This window comes from Mytilus trossulus, chromosome 8 (assembly GCF_036588685.1).
Source record: "Mytilus trossulus isolate FHL-02 chromosome 8, PNRI_Mtr1.1.1.hap1, whole genome shotgun sequence".
NCBI classification, from domain to species: Eukaryota; Metazoa; Mollusca; class Bivalvia; order Mytilida; family Mytilidae; genus Mytilus; species Mytilus trossulus.
The window spans coordinates 35024273-35049700 of NC_086380.1; the positions used below are offsets into that span (position 1 = coordinate 35024273).

Here is a 25428-nt window from a genome sequence, read left to right on the forward strand (position 1 = left end):
GAAAAAAACCCAGTAAATTATAAGTGGTGTAATGAAAATATCTGGATCAATTCATTACACAATTTGCAATAATTTTAATACAGAATTTATCTTTGAAAAAAAGACAATAAATAAGTTGTGCGATAACAAAATAAGGATAAATTCTTTACACATTGTGCAATTGTCCTAATACAGAATTTATCAGGTCAATTTAACTCATATCAGGTGAGGCAAATTAATTGGGTCAATAAAATTCATTCACCTCAAATGGTGTGAATTTTATTGACCTGATAAAATCATGTATTAGCTTAGGACAATTGCATACTGTGTAATTTATAGTGTCCCTCCATCAGTCAGTGGAATTACTTAAACATTTAACTTTTAAAATTACCTATACAAGTAATTCTGAAAACAAGGCTATTTTTAATATTACTTATATAAGTAATTTTTCTAAATATTATTTTTATAGGTGTCCAATTATACAGATTTTACTAGCTTTAACAAATTTTCACAATCATCTGCTTATTTTTCCCATGAAATATAAAATCTAATCCTTCTGAAACACTATAAATTGCCTTTCTGACGCACTTATCTTTCATATTGACGCTTCTGGGTCAAAGATTGGTTCTTGGGACTATTAAAATATCATTTTCCTTGAAAATCTTGATGGTAGACAGATATAAATAGACAGAAACTTGTGATTTAATTAGGACTTTAAGTTTTTTATAATTTGTAACCCAAAATAATTACATATGTTCCTTAAATAAGTGTTACTACTGATTATTTCAAAGATGTATAAAATAACTTATTCAAGTAATATTTTTGTCGTTATTCTTAAAGTAACCCTTTACCCCTATACTCCTTTCAAATTTCATAAATTCTTAATTAAGTCTCCCAAACAAATTAAGTCTCCCAAACAAAGTTTGGAGACTTATTGGTTTTGCTCAGTTCTTATTATTTTTATTATGTCACCTGATTTATGTCACCCGATCGACAATGTCGGGTGACATATTGCTTTTCCTCTGTTTCTTTTTCTGTATTATTATTATTCTTCCACCTATTTTGTCCGGCAGTTTTCTCTGAGCCAATTGAACCAATCGTAATGATAGTTCACTATAATGAGGAACACCAAATTTCGGGTTGCAGTAGGGTCTAAGACCATAAAAAATGGCTGCCGTTACCATGGAAACGGAACAATTGTGAAAAATTCCAGTTTTTGGTTTTAATGTATTATTTGGAGTTGCTTTAACTTAGAATCATTATATTTTGATACAATGTAGGTACCGGGCATATACTGGTTTTGGATGATTTTGGCAATCATTGGAACTATCATGTTGCCATGGAAACTACACCAAAAATTTCCAAAATATCAAAATGCTCCAAATTCAATAATGACGATTTTGACTTTTACAGTTCAGGAGTTATGGTTCTTGAAAGATTGAAAAATGGTGTTTCCACTCGTGTCCATGCATTTTCTCATGAACCATTCAGTCAAAGCTTTTCAAATTTTAATATGTTGTTACTGATGACAAAATAGAGGTCAAGGTCAATAATGACGATTTTGACTTTTACCATTCAGGAGTTATGGTTCTTGAAAGATCGTAAAATGGTGTTTCCATTCATGTTGTTGTATTTACTCACGAACCATTCAATCTAAGCTTTACAAATTTTAATATGTTGATACTAATGACAAAATGGAGGTCAAATTTGATATTGACGATTTTCACTTTCACTAATCATCAGTAATGGTTCTTGTGATATTGCCAGGACACAAATAAATGTTAATAAATCCGGTTTGCTGTCGTTGTGACAGCCTCTTGTTACCTATGAAAGGGGACGTAGTCTGTATGAATTATTTTTTTTAATTCAAACAGGTTTAAAAAAAGAAACAGAAATACTGTAACACTTCCAATTTTGGTGCTGTTGATAGAGTTTTTAGTGGTGACGTTATTTAAATTATGACGTCATTTTCAATGTAAACAAAGAAACACTGTTATCAGGTAATGTTTTGTTTATATCAAACTATTATTAAAAATGAATTGGTATTGAGTTCCTTCTCATATTTTACTTATATGACTGATAAATGTATATTTTATTCAAAGTCTCATGCAAACAAGACTGCAAAAAGGGAGTAGATTTATGCACAGACTGCATCCCTATATTATTTATATAAGGGGTGGAGATAATAAAATAAGATTCTCTTGTATTTTTGTACTGACCAAAGAGGAATATATCTTGAATTTTACTATGCAAATAAATCCAAGAGATGAGAGGCTTACGGGTATCTGTACTGCTTTTTACCTCTAAACTACGACACTTACTTATTAAAAATATGAGGTAAACAGCTTATTGTGCTGCTTCTTATCTCTATGAACCCCTGCAGGGATCCTTGCTGTAGGCCAAATGTAAATAAGCAAAGACAGACAAACTTGATCTTGCTCGGGTATTTATTCATAACTTATTTGAAGTATACATTCTTAGTTGGAAGAAAACAATGCCAAACAATGAATACAAATATTAAAAAGAAGAAGTGGTATGATTGCCAATGAGGCAACTGTCCACAAGAGACAAAATGTCACAGACATTAACAACTATAGGTCACCGCACGGCCTTCAACAAAGATCAAAGCCCATCCCACATAGTCAGCTATGAAAGGCCCTGATAAGACAATGTGAAACAATTCAAACAAGAAAACTCACTGCCTTATTTATATAAAAAAAATGAACGAAAAACAAATATGGAACACACAGGCATCTGACTTGGGACAGGCACATACTTAAATAATGTGGTGGGATAAAACATGTTAGCGGGATCCCAACCCTCCCCTAACCTGAGACAGTGGTATAACAGTACAACATACTTATTCTAATAAACTATCATGACTTAACCAACCTGGACATGTCAATTCTTCTAGTTAAAAAATCATAAGAGTACACTTTAGGGTATACACATATAATATTGACCACAACAGTAACATTTGAAAAACACATGACACATTTTGCGTCATATTTAACGTTATAGATACAGCTAGCGCTGATAACTTAAAGTTAAATGTGCGTTACTTGTTCATTATGATATACTTAAATCGTATCAAATGTATCAGGCTTATAATTTGATACGCCAGATGCATGTTATGTCTACGAAAGACACATCAGTGATCCTTTGATCAAGTAACAATATTTCATAATTTTAAAAATCATCAGTGAACACATTTGCAACAAGTACTTTAACATTCCTGTATAATCAATGCAACACTATATTCATGCATACAAAGGGGACATCATCTTTGTCTGCTGTGGATTCTTTATTATTCATTTAATAAAATTGAGAATGGAAATGGGGAATGTGTCAAAGAGACAACAACCCGACCATAGAAAAAAACAACAGCAGAAGGTCACCAACAAATATATACTAGTTCAGTGATAATGAACGCCATACTAATTTCCAAATTGTACACAAGAAACTAAAATTATAATAATACAAGACTAACAAAGGCCAGAGGCTCCAAACTTGGGACAGGTGCAAAAATGCGGCAGGGTTAAACATGTTTGTGAGATCTCAACCCTCCCCCTTTACCTCTAATATAATCTAAGCTGATGTAGAAAAGTAAACGCATAACAATACGCACATTAAAATTCAGTTCAAGAGAAGTCCGAGTCCGATGTCAGAAGATGTAATAAAGGAATAAAATAAACAAAATGACAATATTACATAGATAACAACAGACGCCAATTTTTGCAGGTACAGCAAATTTACTAAGTACTATGAATGAATATTTTTTGTTATGGTTTGAATGTAGATTTCAATAATCCACGAAAATTGGTACCCGCGAAAAATACAAGAATCCCCAGTAGTTTATAATCTAACTTTCTTCTTTTTTCAGATTTATTTTATATTGCTACTCCATATGAACTATATAGTGATGAAGATGGCATAACAGTTCATCTTAAACACCCACGAAGTGAACATTTTGCAATTAAATACCGTGGGTATTCTAAGAAATTAGAGTCCACACATTCCATTGTTCTCAATTGGAGGAATAACGAAGGACTTACAGAGAAAATTAACTTATTAGGGAAAATACAAGATTATTTATACAAGGTTTGTTCATTTGCTTTCTGTTATATTATATTGTGCTTTTCAAGAAATTGTCTGTACGCTCAAATTGAAGAGGGTGAAAATTCAAGAACTCTTGAGATATGGAAAAAGATTTGGTTGGAAAAATGGGTAGAATTCTGGACAAAATGTATGATATGAAAGAGCGATAAAAGATATCAGAGGGACAGTCAAACTTATAGAGTGAAAATAAACTGACAATGCCATGGCTAAAAATAAAAAGACAAACAGACAAATAAAAGTACAGAAGACGCAACACACAAAACTAAAGACTTAGCTACACGAACCCTACCAAAAAGTGGAAGTGATCTCAGATGCCCCAGAATGGTAAGCAGATCCTACTCGACATGTGGCACATGTAGTGTTATGAATCTTATAAACAATGCTTTTGACTGCAAAACATAGATCAAATTTGAATTTTGGTGCATCATTTTTAATATTCTATAGAGTTATTCTCCTTTTCAAATGGAAGAATTACTGAATTTTTCTTTTCCATTCTGTTTAATACTTATGTTTGTTTTAACCAAATGTAATGAAACTTATACAAACTGCTTATTACCACTTTGAGTTTTAACTTTGATGGCGTCATTTTTCCTGTTCTAGAGTAATGCCCCTTTTCAAATTAAAAAAATGCTTAACCTTTCAATTCTATTCTCTTATATATTTATATAAGTTGACTTCAACTAAATGGTATCTTCTTATCTTCTAGGCTTGATACCATAAAATGCAGATTAAGAACAAAGGAGTAGGTCCGGTAAGGGCCGATTTTGGCCTCAATTTTCAAGTTCATCTGACGACATATTTTATACACTTTTTAAACACTTAAGTGTGTTTTTCAATTGATTTAATTAGTTTTTGTGAAAGATTTTAACTGATTTAAAAATCATTAAAAACGCTCCAATTCAAGCTGAAATATGAATAATCTATCAAATTTGCAAAAAGTCATCACTTTTCAGATGGTTATTGTCAAAAATGAAAGTGGCTGCATTCGTGTTCATCCTGAACCTTTGTATATATTATGTATTATCGTCAAATACAACTTGCATTTCAATATTATGAATGAACACGAATGTGGCCACTTTCATTTTAGACAGAAACCGTCTAAAATTTAACTAAAATGCTAATTTTGTGAAGATTTCAGTAATTTAGCATGACTTTATGATGCTAGTACCTGATATATGGGCATTGTATTGTCAAAAACAGTCCATATTTATGTAATAATAATAATAATAATAATAATTCTATATTTAAAGAGGGTTACACAGTTAGCTATAAAGCTAATCTTCCCTGAGGCCCTCATGAAATACAATGAAATATGACAAACAATTACAAAATATCAAACAGACACACATACATGAATAATGAAATTTAAAAATGTCATGAAGTATACAATTTTCAAAACAGGTTAAAAATTACAAATTCACATATGACATATATTTATAGTAATAACATCAACAATAACGTCAAGTTTGAGTAAGTGTGTGAAAATTATTATGCATATAGAAAAACACTCAGCAACTTAATGTTCCAACCTGTAATTTTTTTAATCTTTTTTGAATGAGCTTGTACTTGATGTTGATTTTTTCTGGGATATTGGTAAATTATTCCATAAAATAGATCCTGAATATATAAAAGATTTCTTATAAAGCTCTAGATCTGTTTTGGCTTTTGGAACTTGTAATTTTTGCAAGAGGCATTTCTCAAACAATATTGGTTTATTTCTGGCATTTCTTTAAATTTTTCAGTGAGATATACAGGGGCTTCATTTTTAAGGCATTTCTGCATCAAAACTGATTTGTGGTATGAGATTCTGTTCTCTACTGTCATCCATCCAAGCTGTTTAAACAGTGGAGCTGATGATGCAAGTGGATGTAGCAGAATCATTCTACTTTCCAATAAATAGCTCAATGATTACAATATCCTAATTTTGTAAAACTGCTATATTTTGGGGCCAAAAAGGGGTCTTACTGAACCTACTCCTTTACTTTAACAGTTCTTGAGTTATGTCCCTTTATAATATCCTATGCAAGCAGGGACATCATTTGTGTTCCATTTCAAAGGTTTAACAAATGTTATACTTTTTATAAGATGGTATAATTTTCAGGAAACAAAGAATGAAATTTTGCAGAAAGATTACAGTGACATGGAAAACCCTGAAAAGTTCAAGAATGATGCACTTCAGTTCTTGGAATTTGCCTACAAAAATGGGTGGTTTATTTCAATGCAAGTATGTATATATATAAGTTTCTCTAATTCTTTGGAAATTTATCCCTTTCTGAACCCATTGTATAAATAAATTTAATCAACGTGTGGTTGCTGGTGATCTCAAAAGATCATTGGATGATTTTAAGGGTCATGACCTTTTTAGCTAACTGAATGAATCAAAATATGATAACAGGTGTTAATGAAATTGAAAACTTCGTGCAATGTGAAAGGCACTCGAAGGGGATTTTCGGTTAACAAAAAAGAAAATGTCTTTTTAATCATTAGAGAAACAGATTTTTACATAGTTACTCGTGAATTATGGGATTTATACTATCTCGATTGGATAAATCCGATAATCCACTGGTATCAATGTAAGAATCTATATTTATAAGAAGATTAAGTTTAAATGGGAAACACAATGTGATTGGTATAATTAGAGAAGAGTGATGGTGTAGCAGTTAGCACATCAGACTACAAACACAAATCTTCCTGGTCCTATCCCCTTTCTGGGACTGAATTTTTCAGCATCTCATTGACACCATTTGCAAGTATGATCTTCAGAAACAATTATAGTCTTGAAAGAGAAAGAATAAATGGCTGGCAGGTGAAAATAAAGAGCAATATCTCTTGCACGTAATAGACTTGAAGATTTCGGAAAGAGGGCAGGCAACACTTGCCCAAACAAAGTAGAAAGGGATTTATATAAATTGTAAACTTGATTCCCAATCCACTACATAAATATGTTTAAACTAATTATGTTATATATAGTGTAAGACAAAATACACCATTTTAGATTATGAGTAAGTGATCCAAAACTCTTGAAAATAAATAAGATTCCACATCATGTGGACTAACTCAAGACTCATAATATTGGGAAAAATAAGAAGTAGGTGCCTGAAATATCTGAAAAGCACTTTGCATTTTACAGTTCATCCATACATGATATGTGATTCTTCCAGCGGAATTCAAAATTTTAAGTTTCAGACCCTCTTCTGTCCCTTTTCAGACCCTCTTCCGTCCCTCCCGTTAAAATTTGAAATCTTCTGCTTTTTGAAAATGTCAACCTCGTAAAATTTTCAATACATATTTTTGTTTACAAAATCAATAGGGACAGAGAAAAAGTCTGAGAAACTCGAAATTGATATGGGAAAAGTCAGAGAAAAACAGAAGTCATCACTGTGAAAACTTATGATAAATGATACAACAAAATAGTACATGAGAAAAGTGTGATGACTTTATATATTTTCAGGTGTGTATGTTAGCAGCAGATCATCTTAAAGGTTATGAGGGGAAAAAAGCAAAAACTAAGGAAACATATTATCAAACAGCATTAAGTTACAAACCAGAACTGAAAATACAAGGACACCCAGTTATTTATGGAAAATGTCTAATGTTTCTGGTTAAATATAAAAGTTTCTGGACAGATACGTTAAGAGTGGTAAGTCTAGGTGTGTGTACAATTTTGAGTTTAGTATGACATTCATTATCACTGAACTATTAAAATTGATAATGGAAATGGGGAATGTGCCAAAGAGACAACATCCTGACCACAGAGCAGACAACAGCAGAATGTCACCAACAGGTCTTCGTATATGTTTGTTTAGGGACCTCAGGGTGCTGGAATTTCTTGTTGCATTGAAGACCTGGTGGTGACCTTCTGCTGTTGTCTGCTCTATGGTCGGGTTGTTGTCTTCTTTGGCACATTCCCCATTTCCATTCTCAATTTTACTAATATCACATAACTCAAATTGCGCCTAGCACCCAAATTGCACTCATTTAGTAAAAATAGTAAAGCAAATCTTAAAGAGTTATCTAAGAGACTAAGTAACTTATATTTTTAGGATTTTTCATTATGAATGTCTTTGGACAATGCTGAAATATATTTTGATATACACAAAACAATCACAGTAAATTATATTGCAACAGATAAATAATCCACGTTGTAAAAAAGAAAAACAATTGAGATGTCACTATGCCACTTCAAAAATAAGTCAACTTTGAAATAAACGAGCAGTATTAGTATGCAACAGGCATCCATTTCTAAATATATTAAAAAGTAAGCATGTAATTTTGTCAAATTCTTCTAAATAATTTTACAAATAAAGCAAAACAGTTTTATGATTTTTAGGCTGTAAATTTAATCAAGGCTGCAATATAAGTACTCCTCATTACAGGACCATGAATCATTTGGAGGTTTTCAAACCCATTTTTCTATTTTTTAATATATGGATTAAAAATTGAATTGGTGGACAGAATTTATATGATAAACAAGGATGCATCTACAAAATAAACACAGAAGTAAATTTTTGTCTAGATAATTTACAAATGTAAGGTGGAAAAGAAATGCAAAAATTTGGAATTTGGGTCCCTCACTTTGATATACTTAAGAAATAGTCTTTCCCCCCTCCCATTTTGACAACATATTCCTTGACATCTGTCAAAACACATAATTTTCAAGTACTTTTAATTCATTATTAATATCTACCAAAAACGTCTATGACAAATAAATTTATGACCAATCCTTACTGTCTCGTCAATCAAAACAAGGAAATTACAAAAAAGTGCCCAGGTCAAACAAATCACAAAAGGTTGTTCATTTAATGTTACTTTTTTATGTGATTAAAATACAGAAAAAAAATGCAATTTGCTTGAAATGCACATGAAAAACACATAAAATGCACATGAAATGCACATTTTCTTACAAATGAATACATGTTTAAAAATTGATTGTTAAATTGTCTTTGCTGTAGATAGTTAAATGTGGTGACAAAGAAAGCTTTAAAAGTCCTAAAATATAATGGTTTAATTCCACAGACACAGTTAAAATCTGTGAAACCAAGCCATACAAAACTGTTGGAGCAAAATTAGCTTGGTCTATAGAACATGGGTAAGTATTAAATAGCACAGTAAAAATGATACCACTGTTTTTGATTCCCCCTTTCACAAACTTCAAAGATTCCTGGACTTGAAGGCATAAAACTTTGCTCATTACTCTGAGCACAAAACATAAATTCCAGCAATTTGATTGGTTGATGTTCGAGTCTGAGTACAAAAATCATGCTCAAGAGTTTTATGACCGTGACGACTGGACTCTTTGACTTGATTGTCTTATTCTAATTTTATTTTCTTGCAATAATTTTAGAAAGTTTTCATTATATTGTAATCATTTGCTTGAACTAGTTTATGTCATTGTATAGACCAATTGCAGTGTGTTAAGAAAAGTCTCCCAAAAAAGACCAAATTAAAGAACCTTAGTGAGCACGCTCACATACCCCACGTCCCCACATTGTCACTGGAGGAATTAAATAAGTGTAAGGAAAAAATTGTATAAGAAAAAATATTGAATAATAATATCCTGTCAATATGCACATCTACGTAGTTTGTCCTTATTATCTACAAAGTTTCATGAAATTCTATTGTGTGGTTTGAGAGGAGTTGAGATGACAAACTGTTGAAGTAGTACCTTAAAGCAAATAAGTTCAAAGAGGTGTAACTCCTAGAAAAAAAAATTGAATCGTAATTTCCTGTCGATATGCACATCTACATAGTATGTCCTTATTATCTGAAAAGGTTTCATAAAATTCTGTTGATTAGTTTCAGAGGTGTTGCGATGACAAACTGTTGCAGTAGTACATTAAAGTAAATAAGTTCAAAGGGGCGTAACTCCTAGAAAAAAAAATGAATCGCAATTTCCCGTCGATATGCACAACTACATAGTATGTCCTTATTATCTGAAATGGTTTCGTAAAATTCTGTTGTGTGGTTTGAGAGGATTTGCGATGACAAACTGTTGCAGTAGTACATTAAAGTAAATAAGTTCAAAGGGGGGTAACTCCTGGAAAAAAAATTGAATCATAAATTCCCGTCGATATGCACAACTACATAGTATGTCCTTATTATCTGAAACGGTTTCGTAAAATTCTGTTGGTTTGAGAGGAGTTGCGATGACAAACTGTTGCAGTAGTACACTAAAGTAAATAAGTTCAAAGGGGCGTAACTCCTAGAAAAAAAATTGAATATTTCCAGTCGATATGCACAACTACATAGTATGTCCTTATTATCTGAAAAGGTTTCGTGAAATTCTGTTGAGCGGTTTGAGAGGAGTTGTGATGACAAGAAACAGGACTGACGGACAGACGGACGGACTGACAGGTCAAAAACATTATACCCTTCGCAACTCGTTGTGTGGGTTATAAATATCATGAAAAAACTTGTTTACATGCATGCATTAGTCTTAAAATTTCCATAAAATTAATATGACCAGAAGCTCTTAGAACATATTTTAATTTATTCCAACCAAATGTTATGATGCTATTATTTACCACCAAACACAGATTTAGTCGAATTTGTGTGGCTTCACTTTCACCATTCCATATAGTATCTGTTTACATCGTATAGAAACAGGTCTGCAGCAAACACACAGAAGAGAGATTAATTTTCATAAATATGTTTGCAGCAGGTCTGAAGCAAATACTCATTTGCATATAAACATTTGCAGCAGGTCTGCAGCAAACACTCATTTGCATGGTAAATTGTTTGCAGCAGACCTGCAGCATATTTGCAGCAAACACCGTTTACATGCCACAAATACGGACTCTGTGTTCGCTGAAGTCTGCAGCAAGTTGGCAGAGGACTTGCAGCAAATGTTTGCAGGAGGCTGTTATTTTTTCAGTAAGGGAACCTATTCACAACTTTTTATACGACCGCAAATTTTGAACAAATTTTCTTCGTATATTGCTATCACGTTGGCGTCGGCGTCTGCGTCGTTGTCGTCGTCGTCGTCCGAATACTTTTAGTTTTCGCACTCTAACTTTAGTAAAAGTGAATAGAAATCTATGAAATTTTAACACAAGGTTTATGACCATAAAAGGAAGGTTGGTATTGATTTTGGGAGTTTTGGTCCCAACATTTTAGGAATTAGGGGCCAAAAAGGGCCCAAATAAGCATTTTCTTGGTTTTCGCACTATAACTGAAGTTTAAGTTAATAGAAATCTATGAAATTTTGACACAAGGTTGATGACCTCAAAAGAAAGGTTGGGATTGATTTTGGGAGTTTTGGTTTCAACAGTTTAGGAATTAGGGGCCAAAAAAGGGCCCAAATAAGCATTATTCTTGGTTTTCGCACAATAACTTTAGTTTAAGTAAATAGAAATCAATGAAATTTAAACACAAGGTTAATGACCATAAAAGGAAGGTTGGTATTGATTTTGGGAGTTTTGGTCCCAACAGTTTAGGAATTAGGGGCCAAAAAGGGACCCAAATAAGCATTTTTCTTGGTTTACGCACCATAACGTTAGTATAAGTAAATAGAAATCTATGAAATTTAAACACAAGGTTAATGACCATAAAAGGAAGGTTGGTATTGATTTTGGGAGTTTTGGTCCCAACAGTTTAGGAAAAAGGGGCCCAAAGGGTCCAAAATTAAACTTTGTTTGATTTCATCAAAATTGAATAATTGGGGTTCTTTGATATGCCGAATCTAACTGTGTATGTAGATTCTTAACTTTTGGTCATGTTTTCAAATTGGTCTACATTAAGGTCCAAAGGGTCCAAAATTAAACTTAGTTTGATTTTGACAAAAAATGAATCGGTTGGGTTCTTTGATATGTTGAATCTAGAAATGTACTTAGATTCTTGATTATTGGCCCAGTTTTCAAGTTGGTCCAAATCTGGGTCCAAAATTAAACTTTTTTGATTTCATCAAAAATTGAATAAATGGGGTTCTTTGATATGCCAAATCTAACTGTTGAACTAAATTGGCCTACATTAAGGTCCAAAGGGTCCAAAATTAAACTAAGTTTGATTTTAACAAAAATTAAATTCTTGGGCCTCTTTGATATGCTTAATCTAAACATGTACTTAGATTTTTGATTATGGGCCCAGTTTTCAAGTTGGTCCAAATCAGGATCTAAAATTATTATATTAAGTATTGTGCAATAGCAAGTCTTTTCAATTGCACAGTATTGTGCAATGGCAAGAAATATCTAATTTCACAATATTGTGAAATAGCAAATTTTTTTTTAATTAGAGTTATCTTTCTTTGTCCAAAATAGTAAGCAAGAAATATCTTATTGCAAGAATTTTTTTTAATTGGAGTTATCTTTCTTTGTCCAGAATCAACTTAAATCTTTGTTATATACAATATACAATGTATATTCACTTTTTACTACCAACTGATAAATTTAAATAATCTTTACCATTCAGTGATAACAAGCATTTTTTTTACATCTTAATATTTTATGATGTATTTAAATGAGTAGTTATTGTTGCAAACTCCATTAGAATATTTTAATTGAGATTAGTTTTGGAATAAGGGAAAGGGGGATGTGATTAAAAAATTGGGTTCAATTTTTATAGGACCGCAAATTTTGAAAAAATTTTCGTCGTATATTGCTATCACGTTGGCGTCGTCGTCGTCGTCGTCGCCGTCGTCCGAATACTTTGAGTTTTCGCACTCTAACTTTAGTAAAAGTGAATATAAATCTATAAAATTTTATCACAAGGTTTATGACCACAAAAGGAAGGTTGGTATTGATTTTGGGAGTTTTGGTCCCAACATTTTAGGAATTAGGGGCCAAAAAGGGCCCAAATAAGCATTTTCTTGGTTTTCGCACTATAACTTTAGTTTAAGTTTATAGAAATCTATGAAATTTTGACACAAGGTTTATGACCACAAAAGAAAGGTTGGGATTGATTTTGGGAGTTTTGGTTTCAGCAGTGTAGGAATTAGGGGCCACAAAAGGGCCCAAATAAGCATTATTCTTGGTTTTCGCACAATAACTTTAGTTTAAGTAAGTAGAAAATAATGAAATTTTAACACAATGTTTATGACCACAAAAGGAAGGTTGGTATTTATTTTGGGAGTTAAGGTCACGACAGTTTAGGAATTAGGGGCCAAAAAGGGACCCAAATAAGCATTTTTCTTGGTTTTCGCACCATAACTTTAGTATAAGTAAATAGAAATCTATGAAATTTAAACACAAGGTTTATGACCATAAAAGGAAGGTTGGTAATGATTTTGGGAGTTTTGGTTCCAACAGTTTGGGAATAAGGGGCCCAAAGGGTCCAAAATTAAACTTTGTTTGATTTCATCAAAATTGAATAACTGGGGTTCTTTGATATGCCGAATCTAACTGTGTATGTAGATTTTTTACTTTTGTCCCTTTTTCAAATTGGTCTACATTAAGGTCCAAAGGGTCCAAAATTAAACTTCGTTTGATTTTGACAAAAAATTAATCGTTTGGGTTCTTTGATATGCTGAATCTAAAAATGTACTTAGATTCTTGATTATCGGCCCAGTTTTCAAGTTGGTCCAAATCGGGGTCCAAAATTAAACTTTGTTTGATTTCATCAAAAATTGAATAAATGGGGTTCTTTGATATGCCAAATCTAACTGTGTATGTAGATTCCTCATTTTTGGTCTTGTTTTCAAATTGGTTTACATTAAAGTCCAAAGGGTCCAAAATTAAACTTAGTTTGATTTTAACAAAAATTGAAATCTTGGGGTTCTTTGATATGCTGAATCCAAACATGTACTTAGATTTTTGATTATGGGCCCAGTTTTCAAGTTGGTCCAAATCAGGATCTAAAATTATTATATTAAGTGTTGTGCAATAGCAAGTCTTTTCAATTGCACAGTATTGTGCAATGGCAAGAAATATCTTATTGCAAAATATTGTGAAATAGCAATTTTGTTTTTAATTAGAGTTATCTTTCTTTGTCCAGAATAGTAAGCTAGATATATCTAATTGTAAGAATTTTTTTTATTTGGAGTTATCTTTCTTTGTCCAGAATCAACTTAAATCTTTGTTATATATACAATATACAATGTATATTCACTTTTTACTACCAACTGATAAATTAAAATAATCTTTACCATTCAGTGATAACAAGCAGGTTTTTTACATCTTAATATTTTATGATGTATTTAAATGAGTAGTTATTGTTGCAAACTCCATTAGAAATTTTAATTGAGATTAGTTTTGGAATAAGGGAAAGGGGGATGTGATTAAAAAAATTGGGTTCAATTATCTCATTTGAAATTTCATAAGTAAAAAGAAAATTTCTTCAAACATTTTTTTGAGAGGATTAATATTCAACAGCATAGTGAATTGCTCTAAGAGAAAACAAATTAAGTTCATTAGAACACATTCATTCTGTGTCAGAAACCTATGCTGTGTCAACTATTTAATCACAATCCAAATTTAGAGCTGAATCCAGCTTGAATGTTGTGTCCATACTTGCCCCAACCGTTCAGGGTTCAACATCTGCGGTCGTATAAAGCTTCGCCCTGCGGAGCATCTGTTTTTTTTTAATACTAATGCATTTTATTGCAAGTGTGGTTGATATAGATAACAAACAAGTAGCCCAAAAAGAAAAAAAAGAAAAATAGATATCCACATATGTATAGTACACAAAAAGTTGGATCAATTAAATATATAATAATTAGCCAAAAAGAAAGTAGAAATTAAACATGTCCATGACTCATCCTATATAAAAAAATAGAGAAACGAAAAAAAACTTATGAACTGCATCAACAAACAACTTCTACTGAATATAACATTCCTGACTTAGGACAGGGCAAACAAATGCAGCGCTTTTCTTCACAATTTGATGATTCTTTTTAGGATGGAAAAACTTTTTTCAATTTTGTATGGACATTTTGATATCTATGTAATTGATTTTATTTTTAGCTGCAGTATAAAAACTATAGAAGGTCAATTTCAGAAATTTTTGACTTTTTTGTATTTGGCAGGAAACTGTTTAATAGTTCAGCAAACATTGCCCTTCCTGAGATTAAAAAATAGATATTTTTTTACATTGACCTTATATTATTTATAGATATATTTATGATAGTATGTCATTAACCAACTGTTATATAAAAGTTAAACTTTATCTATTTTCTTTTACAGGGGAGTTGGTTGTATATTTTATGAGATGGCATGTGGTCGGCCATTGTTCCCAGGGTCAACAGTAGAAGATGAACTTCATTACATATTTAAAATTCTAGGAACACCAAATGAAACTCAGTTCCCAGGACTTAGTAAAAATGAGGACTATTTGTCTTATAACTTTCCTTTCTATAAGCCAGAACCACTTATTAATGTAGCACCAAGGTAGGTTTAGATCTTCTCACTAAAGAATCCAGCTTCATATATTTTCATAGCAAGTTTGAGTTACTTAGCTTTTAAAAGTCTAGCATGTCATAATGGTCTACATTATTATGACATATAATACAGGTACATTTCATAATAACATTGAATCTAATACATCATTTCATATGGTATTTCATAACTTTATAATTATAAAAAATTACTCATAATGATCATATTTTAGAAATGCAATTTTAAGGAATTACCCATAGTATTCATGTTTCAAAACTATAATTATGAAGAATTACTGATGGTATTCATATTTCAGAAACAATGATATAAACATATAATGAGTAATACATGTGTAATGACAGAACTGAAATGTGTTTTTTTTTATTTTATTGCATGAAAATATATATTTACTATTTTATGTTACATTAAATTAGTTTAGTTTGAATTTCATGCTGCCCACCACTCAGTGGTAGGGATACATAGTGTCGTCTTTGTTCCTGACTTAATGTAATATTTAATTGATTCTAATTTCCCATGATATGTTATATTAAATGTATTTTGATCTTGTTATATTACAGATTAGATGGAGATGGTTTAGATTTGTTATCAAAACATTTACTGGTAAGTTGTTTACATTGAGGAGGCAACAATTAAAATTTCAATTTAAAAAAAATAAAATCTGAGGAATCAACCAGCCATTAAATATAAACTCATTACTGTGGATTCATTAATATTTGTTGGATACCAATTTTCGTGGATTTTGTGGGTACAGGAGAACCATGAATTCAAATGTTCAATGAAAAACAAATTTTCTAAAGAAATGAGTGTAGACTTTGCCAAAACCACGAATTATAATATCCACGAATATGTCAATTTTCCTCACGAAAATTGGTACCCATGAAAATAAAGGAATCCACAGTACCTATACTACAGTTGTAAATTGAGGTTTCAACAATATTTGTTAAGTTCTGTGATGAGGAATTCACTGTTGTACCAGTAACTTTTTATCTCAATAACGACCATATATTACATTTTTCATATTTGTTTTCATAAGAAGTTTTGTGTAAGCAAATTCCCATATGGCCATTCCTACATTGTGATATTTAGCCAAAATGCCAAGCTTCTTATTTCTCTGAAGGGAAAAAGAACTGAAACACCCAAAATTCAGTAAATGAAACAAATCACTCAAAATACAAGATTTAGTAACACTTACCCTACAAACTTGAGTTGAACTCGTGAACTCAATGTGGAGATTTCCTGCTTTACTAGTAGCACCCTTTGTGTTGTTAATGGCAAAACAAATCATGATGATAGGTCATAATCAGTATTGTCACAATTTAAGGTTAACATGATGGATTGAGGCTATGATAAGTACAGTGAAAAAAATAATTTCAGTTCCAAAAATAATGGCTTCAACAAGAGTCATGTTTATATAGTAAGTCAAGCTCTGAATGGTGTCTTATTTATAGAAAGTTTGTTAATGCGTTTCACAGAACTTATCAAAGATCTTACCTAAACACCAAAGTCTCAAAGCAAAATAAAAATCATTGAGGCATAAAGAAAACTAGTGGCAAGGTTCATGACTTGGAAATTGGAATATATGCATGATTATATTATGTATATGGGTTAAGATTTTAAATCTATAATTTAATGTTTTACAGTATACAGCTAACAGAAGGTGCTCAGCTGCAGAGGCAATGAAATATCCTTTCTTCAACAGTTTGGGACCAAGTGTACATAGGTTACCAGACAGTACGTTAATACTTATAATTATCACATGATTAATCTGTGTGTAGTGAAAATACCTATTTTAGTTACATAGACACAATCAAACCTGCCACAAAAGCCAACTTTTGACATTACTTCTAAAAATATAGCATATGAAATGTGGACTTCAGGAGTGACCCATCAACATCAGATGAACTTGGAGGGGTTCACCAATTGGGTGGGAAATAAATGGTTTGACAATGAAAAAAAAATCAAATTTGAAAATAACTTAGATAAAACTTATTTTATAGTATCAAGATGATTGTTGTAGTACTTTCTCAATAGAAAGTATATGTACACTTTGTCATCTCAGTGAAATAGGCCAATGTTGTTAAAAAATGAAGGAATTCATGATTATACACTTGAAAACATTTTAAAAAGATCACTAAATTACTTTCAATATACTGCTGATGGAGGATGTCCTCAATTTGATGAAAAAGGAAGTATTAAACGTATTCAAATGAGTGAAATAGGCCATTTATAAAAATTTCGTTGAAACCTTGAAGGATGCTTTAGGATACACTTGAAAACATTTTAAAAAGATAATTGAATTACTTTCAATATCCAATTGAGAAGGATGTTTTCATTTTGATGAAAAAGGAAGTATTCACCTTATTTAATATTTAAACGCCTAATAATGTTATGCCCCATTTATGGGCATTATGTTTTCTGGTCTGTGCGTCCGTTCGCTTTTGTTCAACTGTCTGTTTGTTTGTTAGTCTGTCCCGCTTCAGGTTCAAGTTTTTAAATGAGGTAGATTTTGATAAAGTTGAAGTCCAATCAACTTGAAACTTAGTAAACATGTTCCTTTAGGCCAGACTTTTTTTATTATCTGTTTAACGAGAAAATTTGTAAAAAAATAGGGTCGAGGGGACGAAATAAAAAAAAAAATAAAAGTGCAAAATTGGTCCAGTCGACACTAAAAATAAAAATAAAACCAATCTAAGTGACCTTTTTTTTTTTTTTTTTTTTTTTTAAGAATTTATCAAAATACAAGAAAAATGGAAGAAAACAGACCTCTAGATTGTGAGCTGGGCTACTAAAATTTTGATAAAATTTAGTTCAAAATACAAACATCATTTAGGAATAATTTGGTCTGGGCTACCAGCTTGAGTTTCCTAAGTTTTATTCCGGTGTAGGGTGCAAACGTGTACTGTAGGGTGCGAAAGTGAAAGGGGGTGAACGTGAATAAAAAAAGTGGTTTTTCAAATGATTTGGTCCCATCCATACACAAAATTCAAAAAGCATTATTGATTTTAATTGATATCTTTGATACTATTTTAATATGCATACTATGATACTACTTCAAAGGAAAAATATAAACCCACTCTTCCAAAACGTTGACCTGCATGTCAGGTTCAACATCTGCCTCGTTGGTTATAATGCAGCTGATGCCAACATCTTCCGGTAACTCATTGGACAACATGACCCCGATTGCCTCATCTCTATTACACTTAACAAATTTGAGTGAACACGAACTTCTCTCTAGTGATCGGACTTAAAGTTTAATGTAAAAAAACGGTCCCTTCACGGAAGTCGCCGTTTTGTTTGACCATGCGACAAGAGATAAATTAATAATCGCAGACCCGAACTCGTACTTTTTTTTTTTTTTTTTTTGAGGATTTCGTAACAGTCGGCGGAAAAAATAAAAATAAAAGTAGGAAGCACTACTTTTATTTTTATTCTGAAATTGGACAATGTGGAGTCGGCGGATCTCGTTAAACAGATAATAGAAAAAGTCTGGCCTTATGATAGTGTCTTTCTAATTTTAATGCCAAATTAGAGATTTTATCCCATTTTCACGGTCCACTGAACATAGAAAATGATATTGTGGATGGGGGCATCCATTTACTAGGGACACATTCTTGTTTTATTTATCTTTTAATGGAAACACAGAAACTATATTTAGAACATTTCTTGCTCTGAAATGTATCGGCTAAAAAAGAATTGAAATCAACTGATTTTCTTAGAAAATAGAAATGAAATGATGTAATAGATATTGTATATTAACTATAATGATATTTGTTTCAGCTGTATCTATATTTACACTACCTGGTATAATATTACACAAAGATCCTGGAATGAGGTCCTCATCATTATCATCTACAGGTAGGGTTAATATAATGTCATGATAATAGATCTACTAAAAGTACAGCTGAACAATTGACATGGCTACTAAACTGGTACCATGAACTAGGTTACATGATGAAATAAAATTGAGAATGAAAATGGGGAATGTGTCAAAGAGAAAACAACCCGACCAAAGAGCAGACAACAGCGAAAGTCCACAAATGGGTCTTAAATGCAGCAAAAAACTGTTTATTAACTGTGCTACATGTAAGAAGTAAAATAACAAAAATACTGAACTCCAAGGAAAATAAACAAACAGAAAGTTCCTTATCAAATAGCAAAATGAAAAGCTCAAACACATAAAACAATAGTAAGCAACTGTCATATTCCTGACATGGTACAGGCATGTAGAAAACAGTAGATAACTTGCTGTAGAAAATGAATGACGATTTGATAAACTGTATCATATTCAAGATGTACAAGATAAATGAAACATTTTCACAGAGTGATATATACATTATCAATATAGAACTAATATTTAGGTAAAATGATTATTTTGAGATGCAGTCTGTGGCAGATCCAGCTTCTTTTGGATCTTCCACTGGCAGTTGCAGGTTTACAGTTATTCAAAATAAAAGTTATTTGAAATAAATTAGTTCAATTATCAATTTTTTATCATTGTAGGTAAAATAAGAAGACAGAGTATGCTGTTTTGATCCATGTGACATGATTAGATTATGTATTTAACTGAGCTTGCTGTTTTAATCCATGTCATGTGATTAAATCATGTGACTGACATGTGATACATTTCATGTGTTAATCAAAGCAAATATTTCTTATGTGCAAACCAGTGCTTTTGAATGACAAACTATACATATGATAATTGCTGTTAATTGATTTTGTAGTATAAAACTAGTGTGTGCATGCTATAATTACATTTTTAACCGTATTTTCACAGGAAAAATTGGTTATTTACTAGTTACCTCTCATTTTTTAGTTAACCATATTTTCAAAGGAAATATTGTTTATTTACAAGTTACCTCCCATTTTTAAGTTGACTTAAAAATGAAAATTAAAATAACACAAGGTCTTGTATTTTTATTTTAAAATTTTTACTTGTCAAACCAAATATGAAACTATATGAATTTCATCGATATTCAGAATAGAGTTGTTAGTAGAGTAGCATACCCGTAGCCAGGGGGGTTCGGGTTGAAAACTAATAAGGACTGTTAAAGTCGATGTTCTGTTCGAATTGTGACTGTTAAAGTCGAGTTTGTGAGTCAAACGAACCCCCCTTTGAAAATTCCTGGCTACGGGCCTGAGTAGCCAAGATCACATTAGTTTAATAGAAATACCATTTTGACAGTTTTCAGTACCATGTATAAGATAGTAATTATATGTTGATTGCTATGCTGGTTTTCAAAGATAACATATTTTAAAGTTGGACAGTAGATATATTTTGTATTTAATGAAATAACATATCATGCTTGGTGCTTTTCATATAATTGCAATTTTTTTATGACAAAACTTTTTTTTGCTTTAAGTGCTTTAGAATAATAATACTTTTTTTTTAATAATGCACAAAATCAGTCATTTTATAAATAAGATTGTGGACAAGCTCTAACATAATAATTTTGGAGTTCTTAATTTTTCTACTCACTGCATTAGTGAAAAGATTTGTTAAAATTCTAGAAAATAGTATCTCATATAAAGTCATAGTATACATAATAATTTGAAAGTGCTAAAAAAAGAAAAAAGTGTCCCATGAAGATTAATTTGGAATGAAAGTTGTCATGAGTGCTTATTTTTTTTTTAAAGTTTACATAATTAATGAAAATTTAAAGAAATTTTAAAAGCATGAAAGGCTTTATTTATTAGGAAAGCTGAGTCTTACAGACTTATCATTTTCAATAGAAAAAATTCTTGTAGCTGCCATCTTGAACTTCATCTTCATTCAACCATGTAACAAGTTTGTTTAACTCAGGCAAACATTTTAAAGGGTGTTATTAATTATTATAATTCTTCTTGATGTGTATATTGAAAAGAAACCACCGATTTTTCATCATTGGTCATTTTAACTGTGCCATGTGATGTATTTGTTCATTGTATTGTAATGTAAGATTGTAACATAAATTGTAACAGTTGATGACATAGAACACTACAAATAATGACATAGTACACTACAAATTATGACATAGTACACATATTATGACAATGAAGACACTAGCCTAGTGTTGCATGGAATAGTTAACAAAACAAGACAATGTTTGTATAGTATTTTTATAAATAAGTTTATATTAAACTTTTGATTACACCAATGATCATAATTGTTTACAACGGAGAATAATGGGAATATACATTGCTTTCAGGAGTTATTCTAATTGTTGATTTTTCCTCTAAGTTCAGTATTTTTGTGATTTTACTTTTTACTGAGGTTTCATAGCATTGTTCAGTAGTATTTGAGATGTTTGAGGAAACTGTCAATTTAAATTTACAGAAAAATACCCTTTTTTGGTTGATTTTGTAAAGATATTTTTATACGACCGCAAATTTTGAAAAAATTTTCGTCGTATATTGCTATCACGTTGGCGTCGTCGTCGTCGTCGTCCGAATACTTTTAGTTTTCGCACTCTAACTTTAGTAAAAATGAATATAAATCTATGAAATTTTAACACAAGGTTTATGACCATAAAAGGAAGGTTGGTATTGATTTTGGGAGTTTTGGTCCTAACATTTTAGGAATTAGGGGCCAAAAAGGGCCCAAATAAGCATTTTCTTGGTTTTCGCACTATAACTTTAGTTTAAGTTAATAGAAATCTATGAAATTTTGACACAAGGTTTATGACTACAAAAGAAAGGTTGGGATTGATTTTGGGAGTTTTGGTTTCAACAGTTTAGGAAAAAGGGGCCAAAAAAGGGCCCAAATAAGCATTATTCTTGGTTTTCGCACTATAACTTTAGTTTAAGTTAATAGAAATCTATGAAATTTTAACACAAGGTTTATGACCACAAAAGGAAGGTTGGTATTGATTTTGGGAGTTTAGGTCCCAACAGTTTAGGAATTAGGGGCCAAAAAGGGACCCAAATAAGCATTTTTCTTGGTTTTTGGACCACAACGCTAGTATAAGTAAATAGAAATCTATGAAATTTAAACACAAGGTTTATGACCATAAAAGGAAGGTTGGTATTGATTTTGGGAGTTTTGGTCCCAACAGTTTAGGAAAAAGGGGCCCAAAGGGTCCAAAATTAAACTTTGTTTGATTTCATCAAAATTGAATAATTGGGGTTCTTTAATATGCCGAATCTAACTGTGTATGTAGATTCTTAACTTTTGGTCATGTTTTCAAATTGGTCTACATTAAGGTCCAAAGGGTCCAAAATTAAACTTAGTTTGATTTTGACAAAAAATGAATCGGTTGGGTTCTTTGATATGTTGAATCTAAAAATGTACTTAGATTTTTGATTATTGGCCCAGTTTTCAAGTTGTTGGTCCAAATCTGGGTCCAAAATTAAACTTTATTTGATTTCATCAAAAATTGAATAAATGGGGTTCTTTGATATGCCTAATCTAACTGTGTATGTAGATTCTTCATTTTTGGTCCCGTTTTCAAATTGGCCTACATTAAGGTCCAAAGGGGTCCAAAATGAAACTAAGTTTGATTTTAACAAAAATTAAATTCTTGGGCCTCTTTGATATGCTGAATCTAAACATGTACTTAGATTTTTGATTATGGGCCCAGTTTTCAAGTTGGTCCAAATCAGGATCTAAAATTATTATATTAAGTATTGTGCAATAGCAAGTCTTTTCAATTGCACAGTATTGTGCAATGGCAAGAAATATCTAATTTCACAATATTGTGAAATAGCAGATTTTTTTTTTAATTAGAGTTATCTTTCTTTGTCCAGAATAGTAAGCAAGAAATATCTTATTGCAAGAATTTTTTTTAATTGGAGTTATCTTTCTTTGTCCAGAATCAACTTAAATCTTTGTTATATACAATATACAATGTATATTCACTTTTTACTACCAACTGATAAATTTAAATAATCTTTACCATTCAGTGATAACAAGCAGTTTTTTTACATCTTAATATTTATGATGTATTTAAATGAGTAGTTATTGTTGCAAACTCCATAAGAATATTTTAATTGAGATTAGTTTTGGAATAAGTGAAAGGGGGATGTGATTAAAAAATTGGGTTCAATTTTTCTCATTTGAAATTTCATAAATAAAAAGAAAATTTCTTCAAACATTTTTTTGAGAGGATTAATATTCAACAGCATAGTGAATTGCTCTAAGAGAAAACAAAAATGTTAAGTTCATTAGAACACATTCATTCTGTGTCAGAAACCTATGCTGTGTCAACTATTTAATCACAATCCAAATTTAGAGCTGAATCCAGCTTGAATGTTGTGTCCATACTTGCCCCAACCGTTCAGGGTTCAACCTCTGCGGTCGTATAAAGCTACGCCCTGCGGAGCATCTGGTTCTCATTTGAAATTTCATAAATAAAAAGAAAATTTCTTCAAACATTTTTTTGAGAGGATTAATATTGAACAGCATAGTGAATTGCTCTAAGAGAAAACAAAAATTTTAAGTTCATTAGAACACATTCATTCTGTGTCAGAAACCTATGCTGTGTCAACTATTTAATCACAATCCAAATTTAGAGCTGAATCCAGCTTGAATGTTGTGTCCATACTTGCCCCAACCGTTCAGGGTTTAACCTCTGCGGTCGTATAAAGCTACGCCCTGCGGAGCATCTGGTTAGACTCTTGCGAAAATTGAATATTAACAAGAATTTGACATAATATAAAGCTATCTTTCTATTGTTCAAGACTATATGGACAGCCAGGTTTTATTTTCATTACAGAAAGTCCAGCAATATTACCCTGTTAAACCAGAATGGAGAGATACATGAAAAAATACCTTATGAGGAAGTACTTAAAAGAAAAAAGAAAAAGAAGATAAAAAGCTTTTGTATAATGGGAGATAACTTTGTTTACATTGACACTAATAGCAGGTAAGCAAGTTTTGTTTCATGGGAGATAACTGTGCAAAATAACTATTAAATAAAGGGAGATAATTTGGTTAACTTAGACCTAGAATTCACACTACACACACAATAAAAATATATTTGCAAGTTCACAAAGTAAAGGGAACGGACAGACAAAAATATATCAAAAACAGATAGCCAAAAAAAAACATGAAATATACAGATAAGTTTTTGAAAACAAGATAACAAAATAAATCAACAATGCAAATTTATTAACAGACTTAAACCAAACCTATGTATATATGATTTTGGTATTGCTTTCTGTATGGGTTAGTAGACAGTAGAGTGTTTTCAAATCTTTGTAAGAGAGGTTGGACACAGGATCACATTTTATATAGATTGGTACTTTGGTAGCAATCCAAAAACATAAATATCCAAAAGACATCTAGATGTTTGTAATCAGCACTGATTTTTGTTTCTTTCAGAATGTGTATTCGCCAGGAACACCAGAACATCCCCATCACTAGTTTTACTGGAGTTAAAATGATCTATGTTGTTAATGCTGATGTGTGTATTGTACATGATACTTTAGGAGTCTGTATGTTTAACATCAGGACCAGCAAATGTTTGCAACTGAATGTGAAAATAGAAGACAGTATAGAGAGGTAAAGCATGATGACATTTATAAATTTTACCCCTTGTCCAGCACTCATAATAAGTAAATAATCAATCTTCTTAAGTCTGAGTCTCTTTTGAATCAATATAGAAAAAATACTGTTTTTGTCCAGCCTGTGACTTTTGTCACAGAAAGCTCGACATAGGGATAGTGATCCAGTGGCAGCATAAGTTATCTTATTAAAAGCTTTATGTTTTAGAAGGTTGAAGACCTAGATGCTTCATACTTTGTATATAGATGCATCATGCTACAAAGTGTCTGTCAGTCACATATCTAATGTCCTTGACCTCATTTTCATGGTTCAGTGACAATTTGAAAAAAAAGTTAAATTGTTTTGTAATTTTAAATATTCTCTAATTATACACAATAGGATAACTATATTTGGTATGTGCATACCTTGCAAGGTCGTTATGCCTGTCAGACAGTTTTCACTTGAGCTCAACCTCATTTCATGGATCAGTGAACAAGGTAAAGTTTTGGTGGTCAAGTCCATATCTCAGATACTATAAACAAT

At 31.4% G+C, this 25428-nt stretch overlaps 1 protein-coding gene across 4 annotated transcripts in view; it reads left to right on the forward strand.

The window, feature by feature from the left end:
• Positions 1-1598: 1598 nt before the first annotated feature.
• Positions 1599-25428, forward strand: part of LOC134680892 (cyclin-dependent kinase 17-like) — a 40251-nt gene continuing 16421 nt past the window's right edge. The window contains exons 1-10 of one of the 4 annotated variants that reach the window (XM_063540175.1): positions 1633-1979; positions 3863-4080; positions 6200-6322; positions 7550-7738; positions 9051-9187; positions 15213-15416; positions 15983-16025; positions 17066-17156; positions 19203-19280; positions 24116-24265. In XM_063540175.1, coding sequence (XP_063396245.1) covers positions 15238-15416; positions 15983-16025; positions 17066-17156; positions 19203-19280; positions 24116-24141 — 417 coding nt within the window. In that variant the 5' untranslated portion in view covers positions 1633-1979; positions 3863-4080; positions 6200-6322; ... (1 more) ...; positions 9051-9187; positions 15213-15237 and the 3' untranslated portion in view covers positions 24142-24265. Of the gene's footprint in view, positions 1980-3862; positions 4081-6199; positions 6323-7549; positions 7739-9050; positions 9188-15212; positions 15417-15982; positions 16026-17065; positions 17157-19202; positions 19281-19925; positions 21613-24115; positions 24266-24723; positions 24904-25428 lie in introns of those variants that run through there. The other 3 variants (XM_063540173.1, XM_063540174.1, XM_063540172.1) reach the window with 3 other exon arrangements.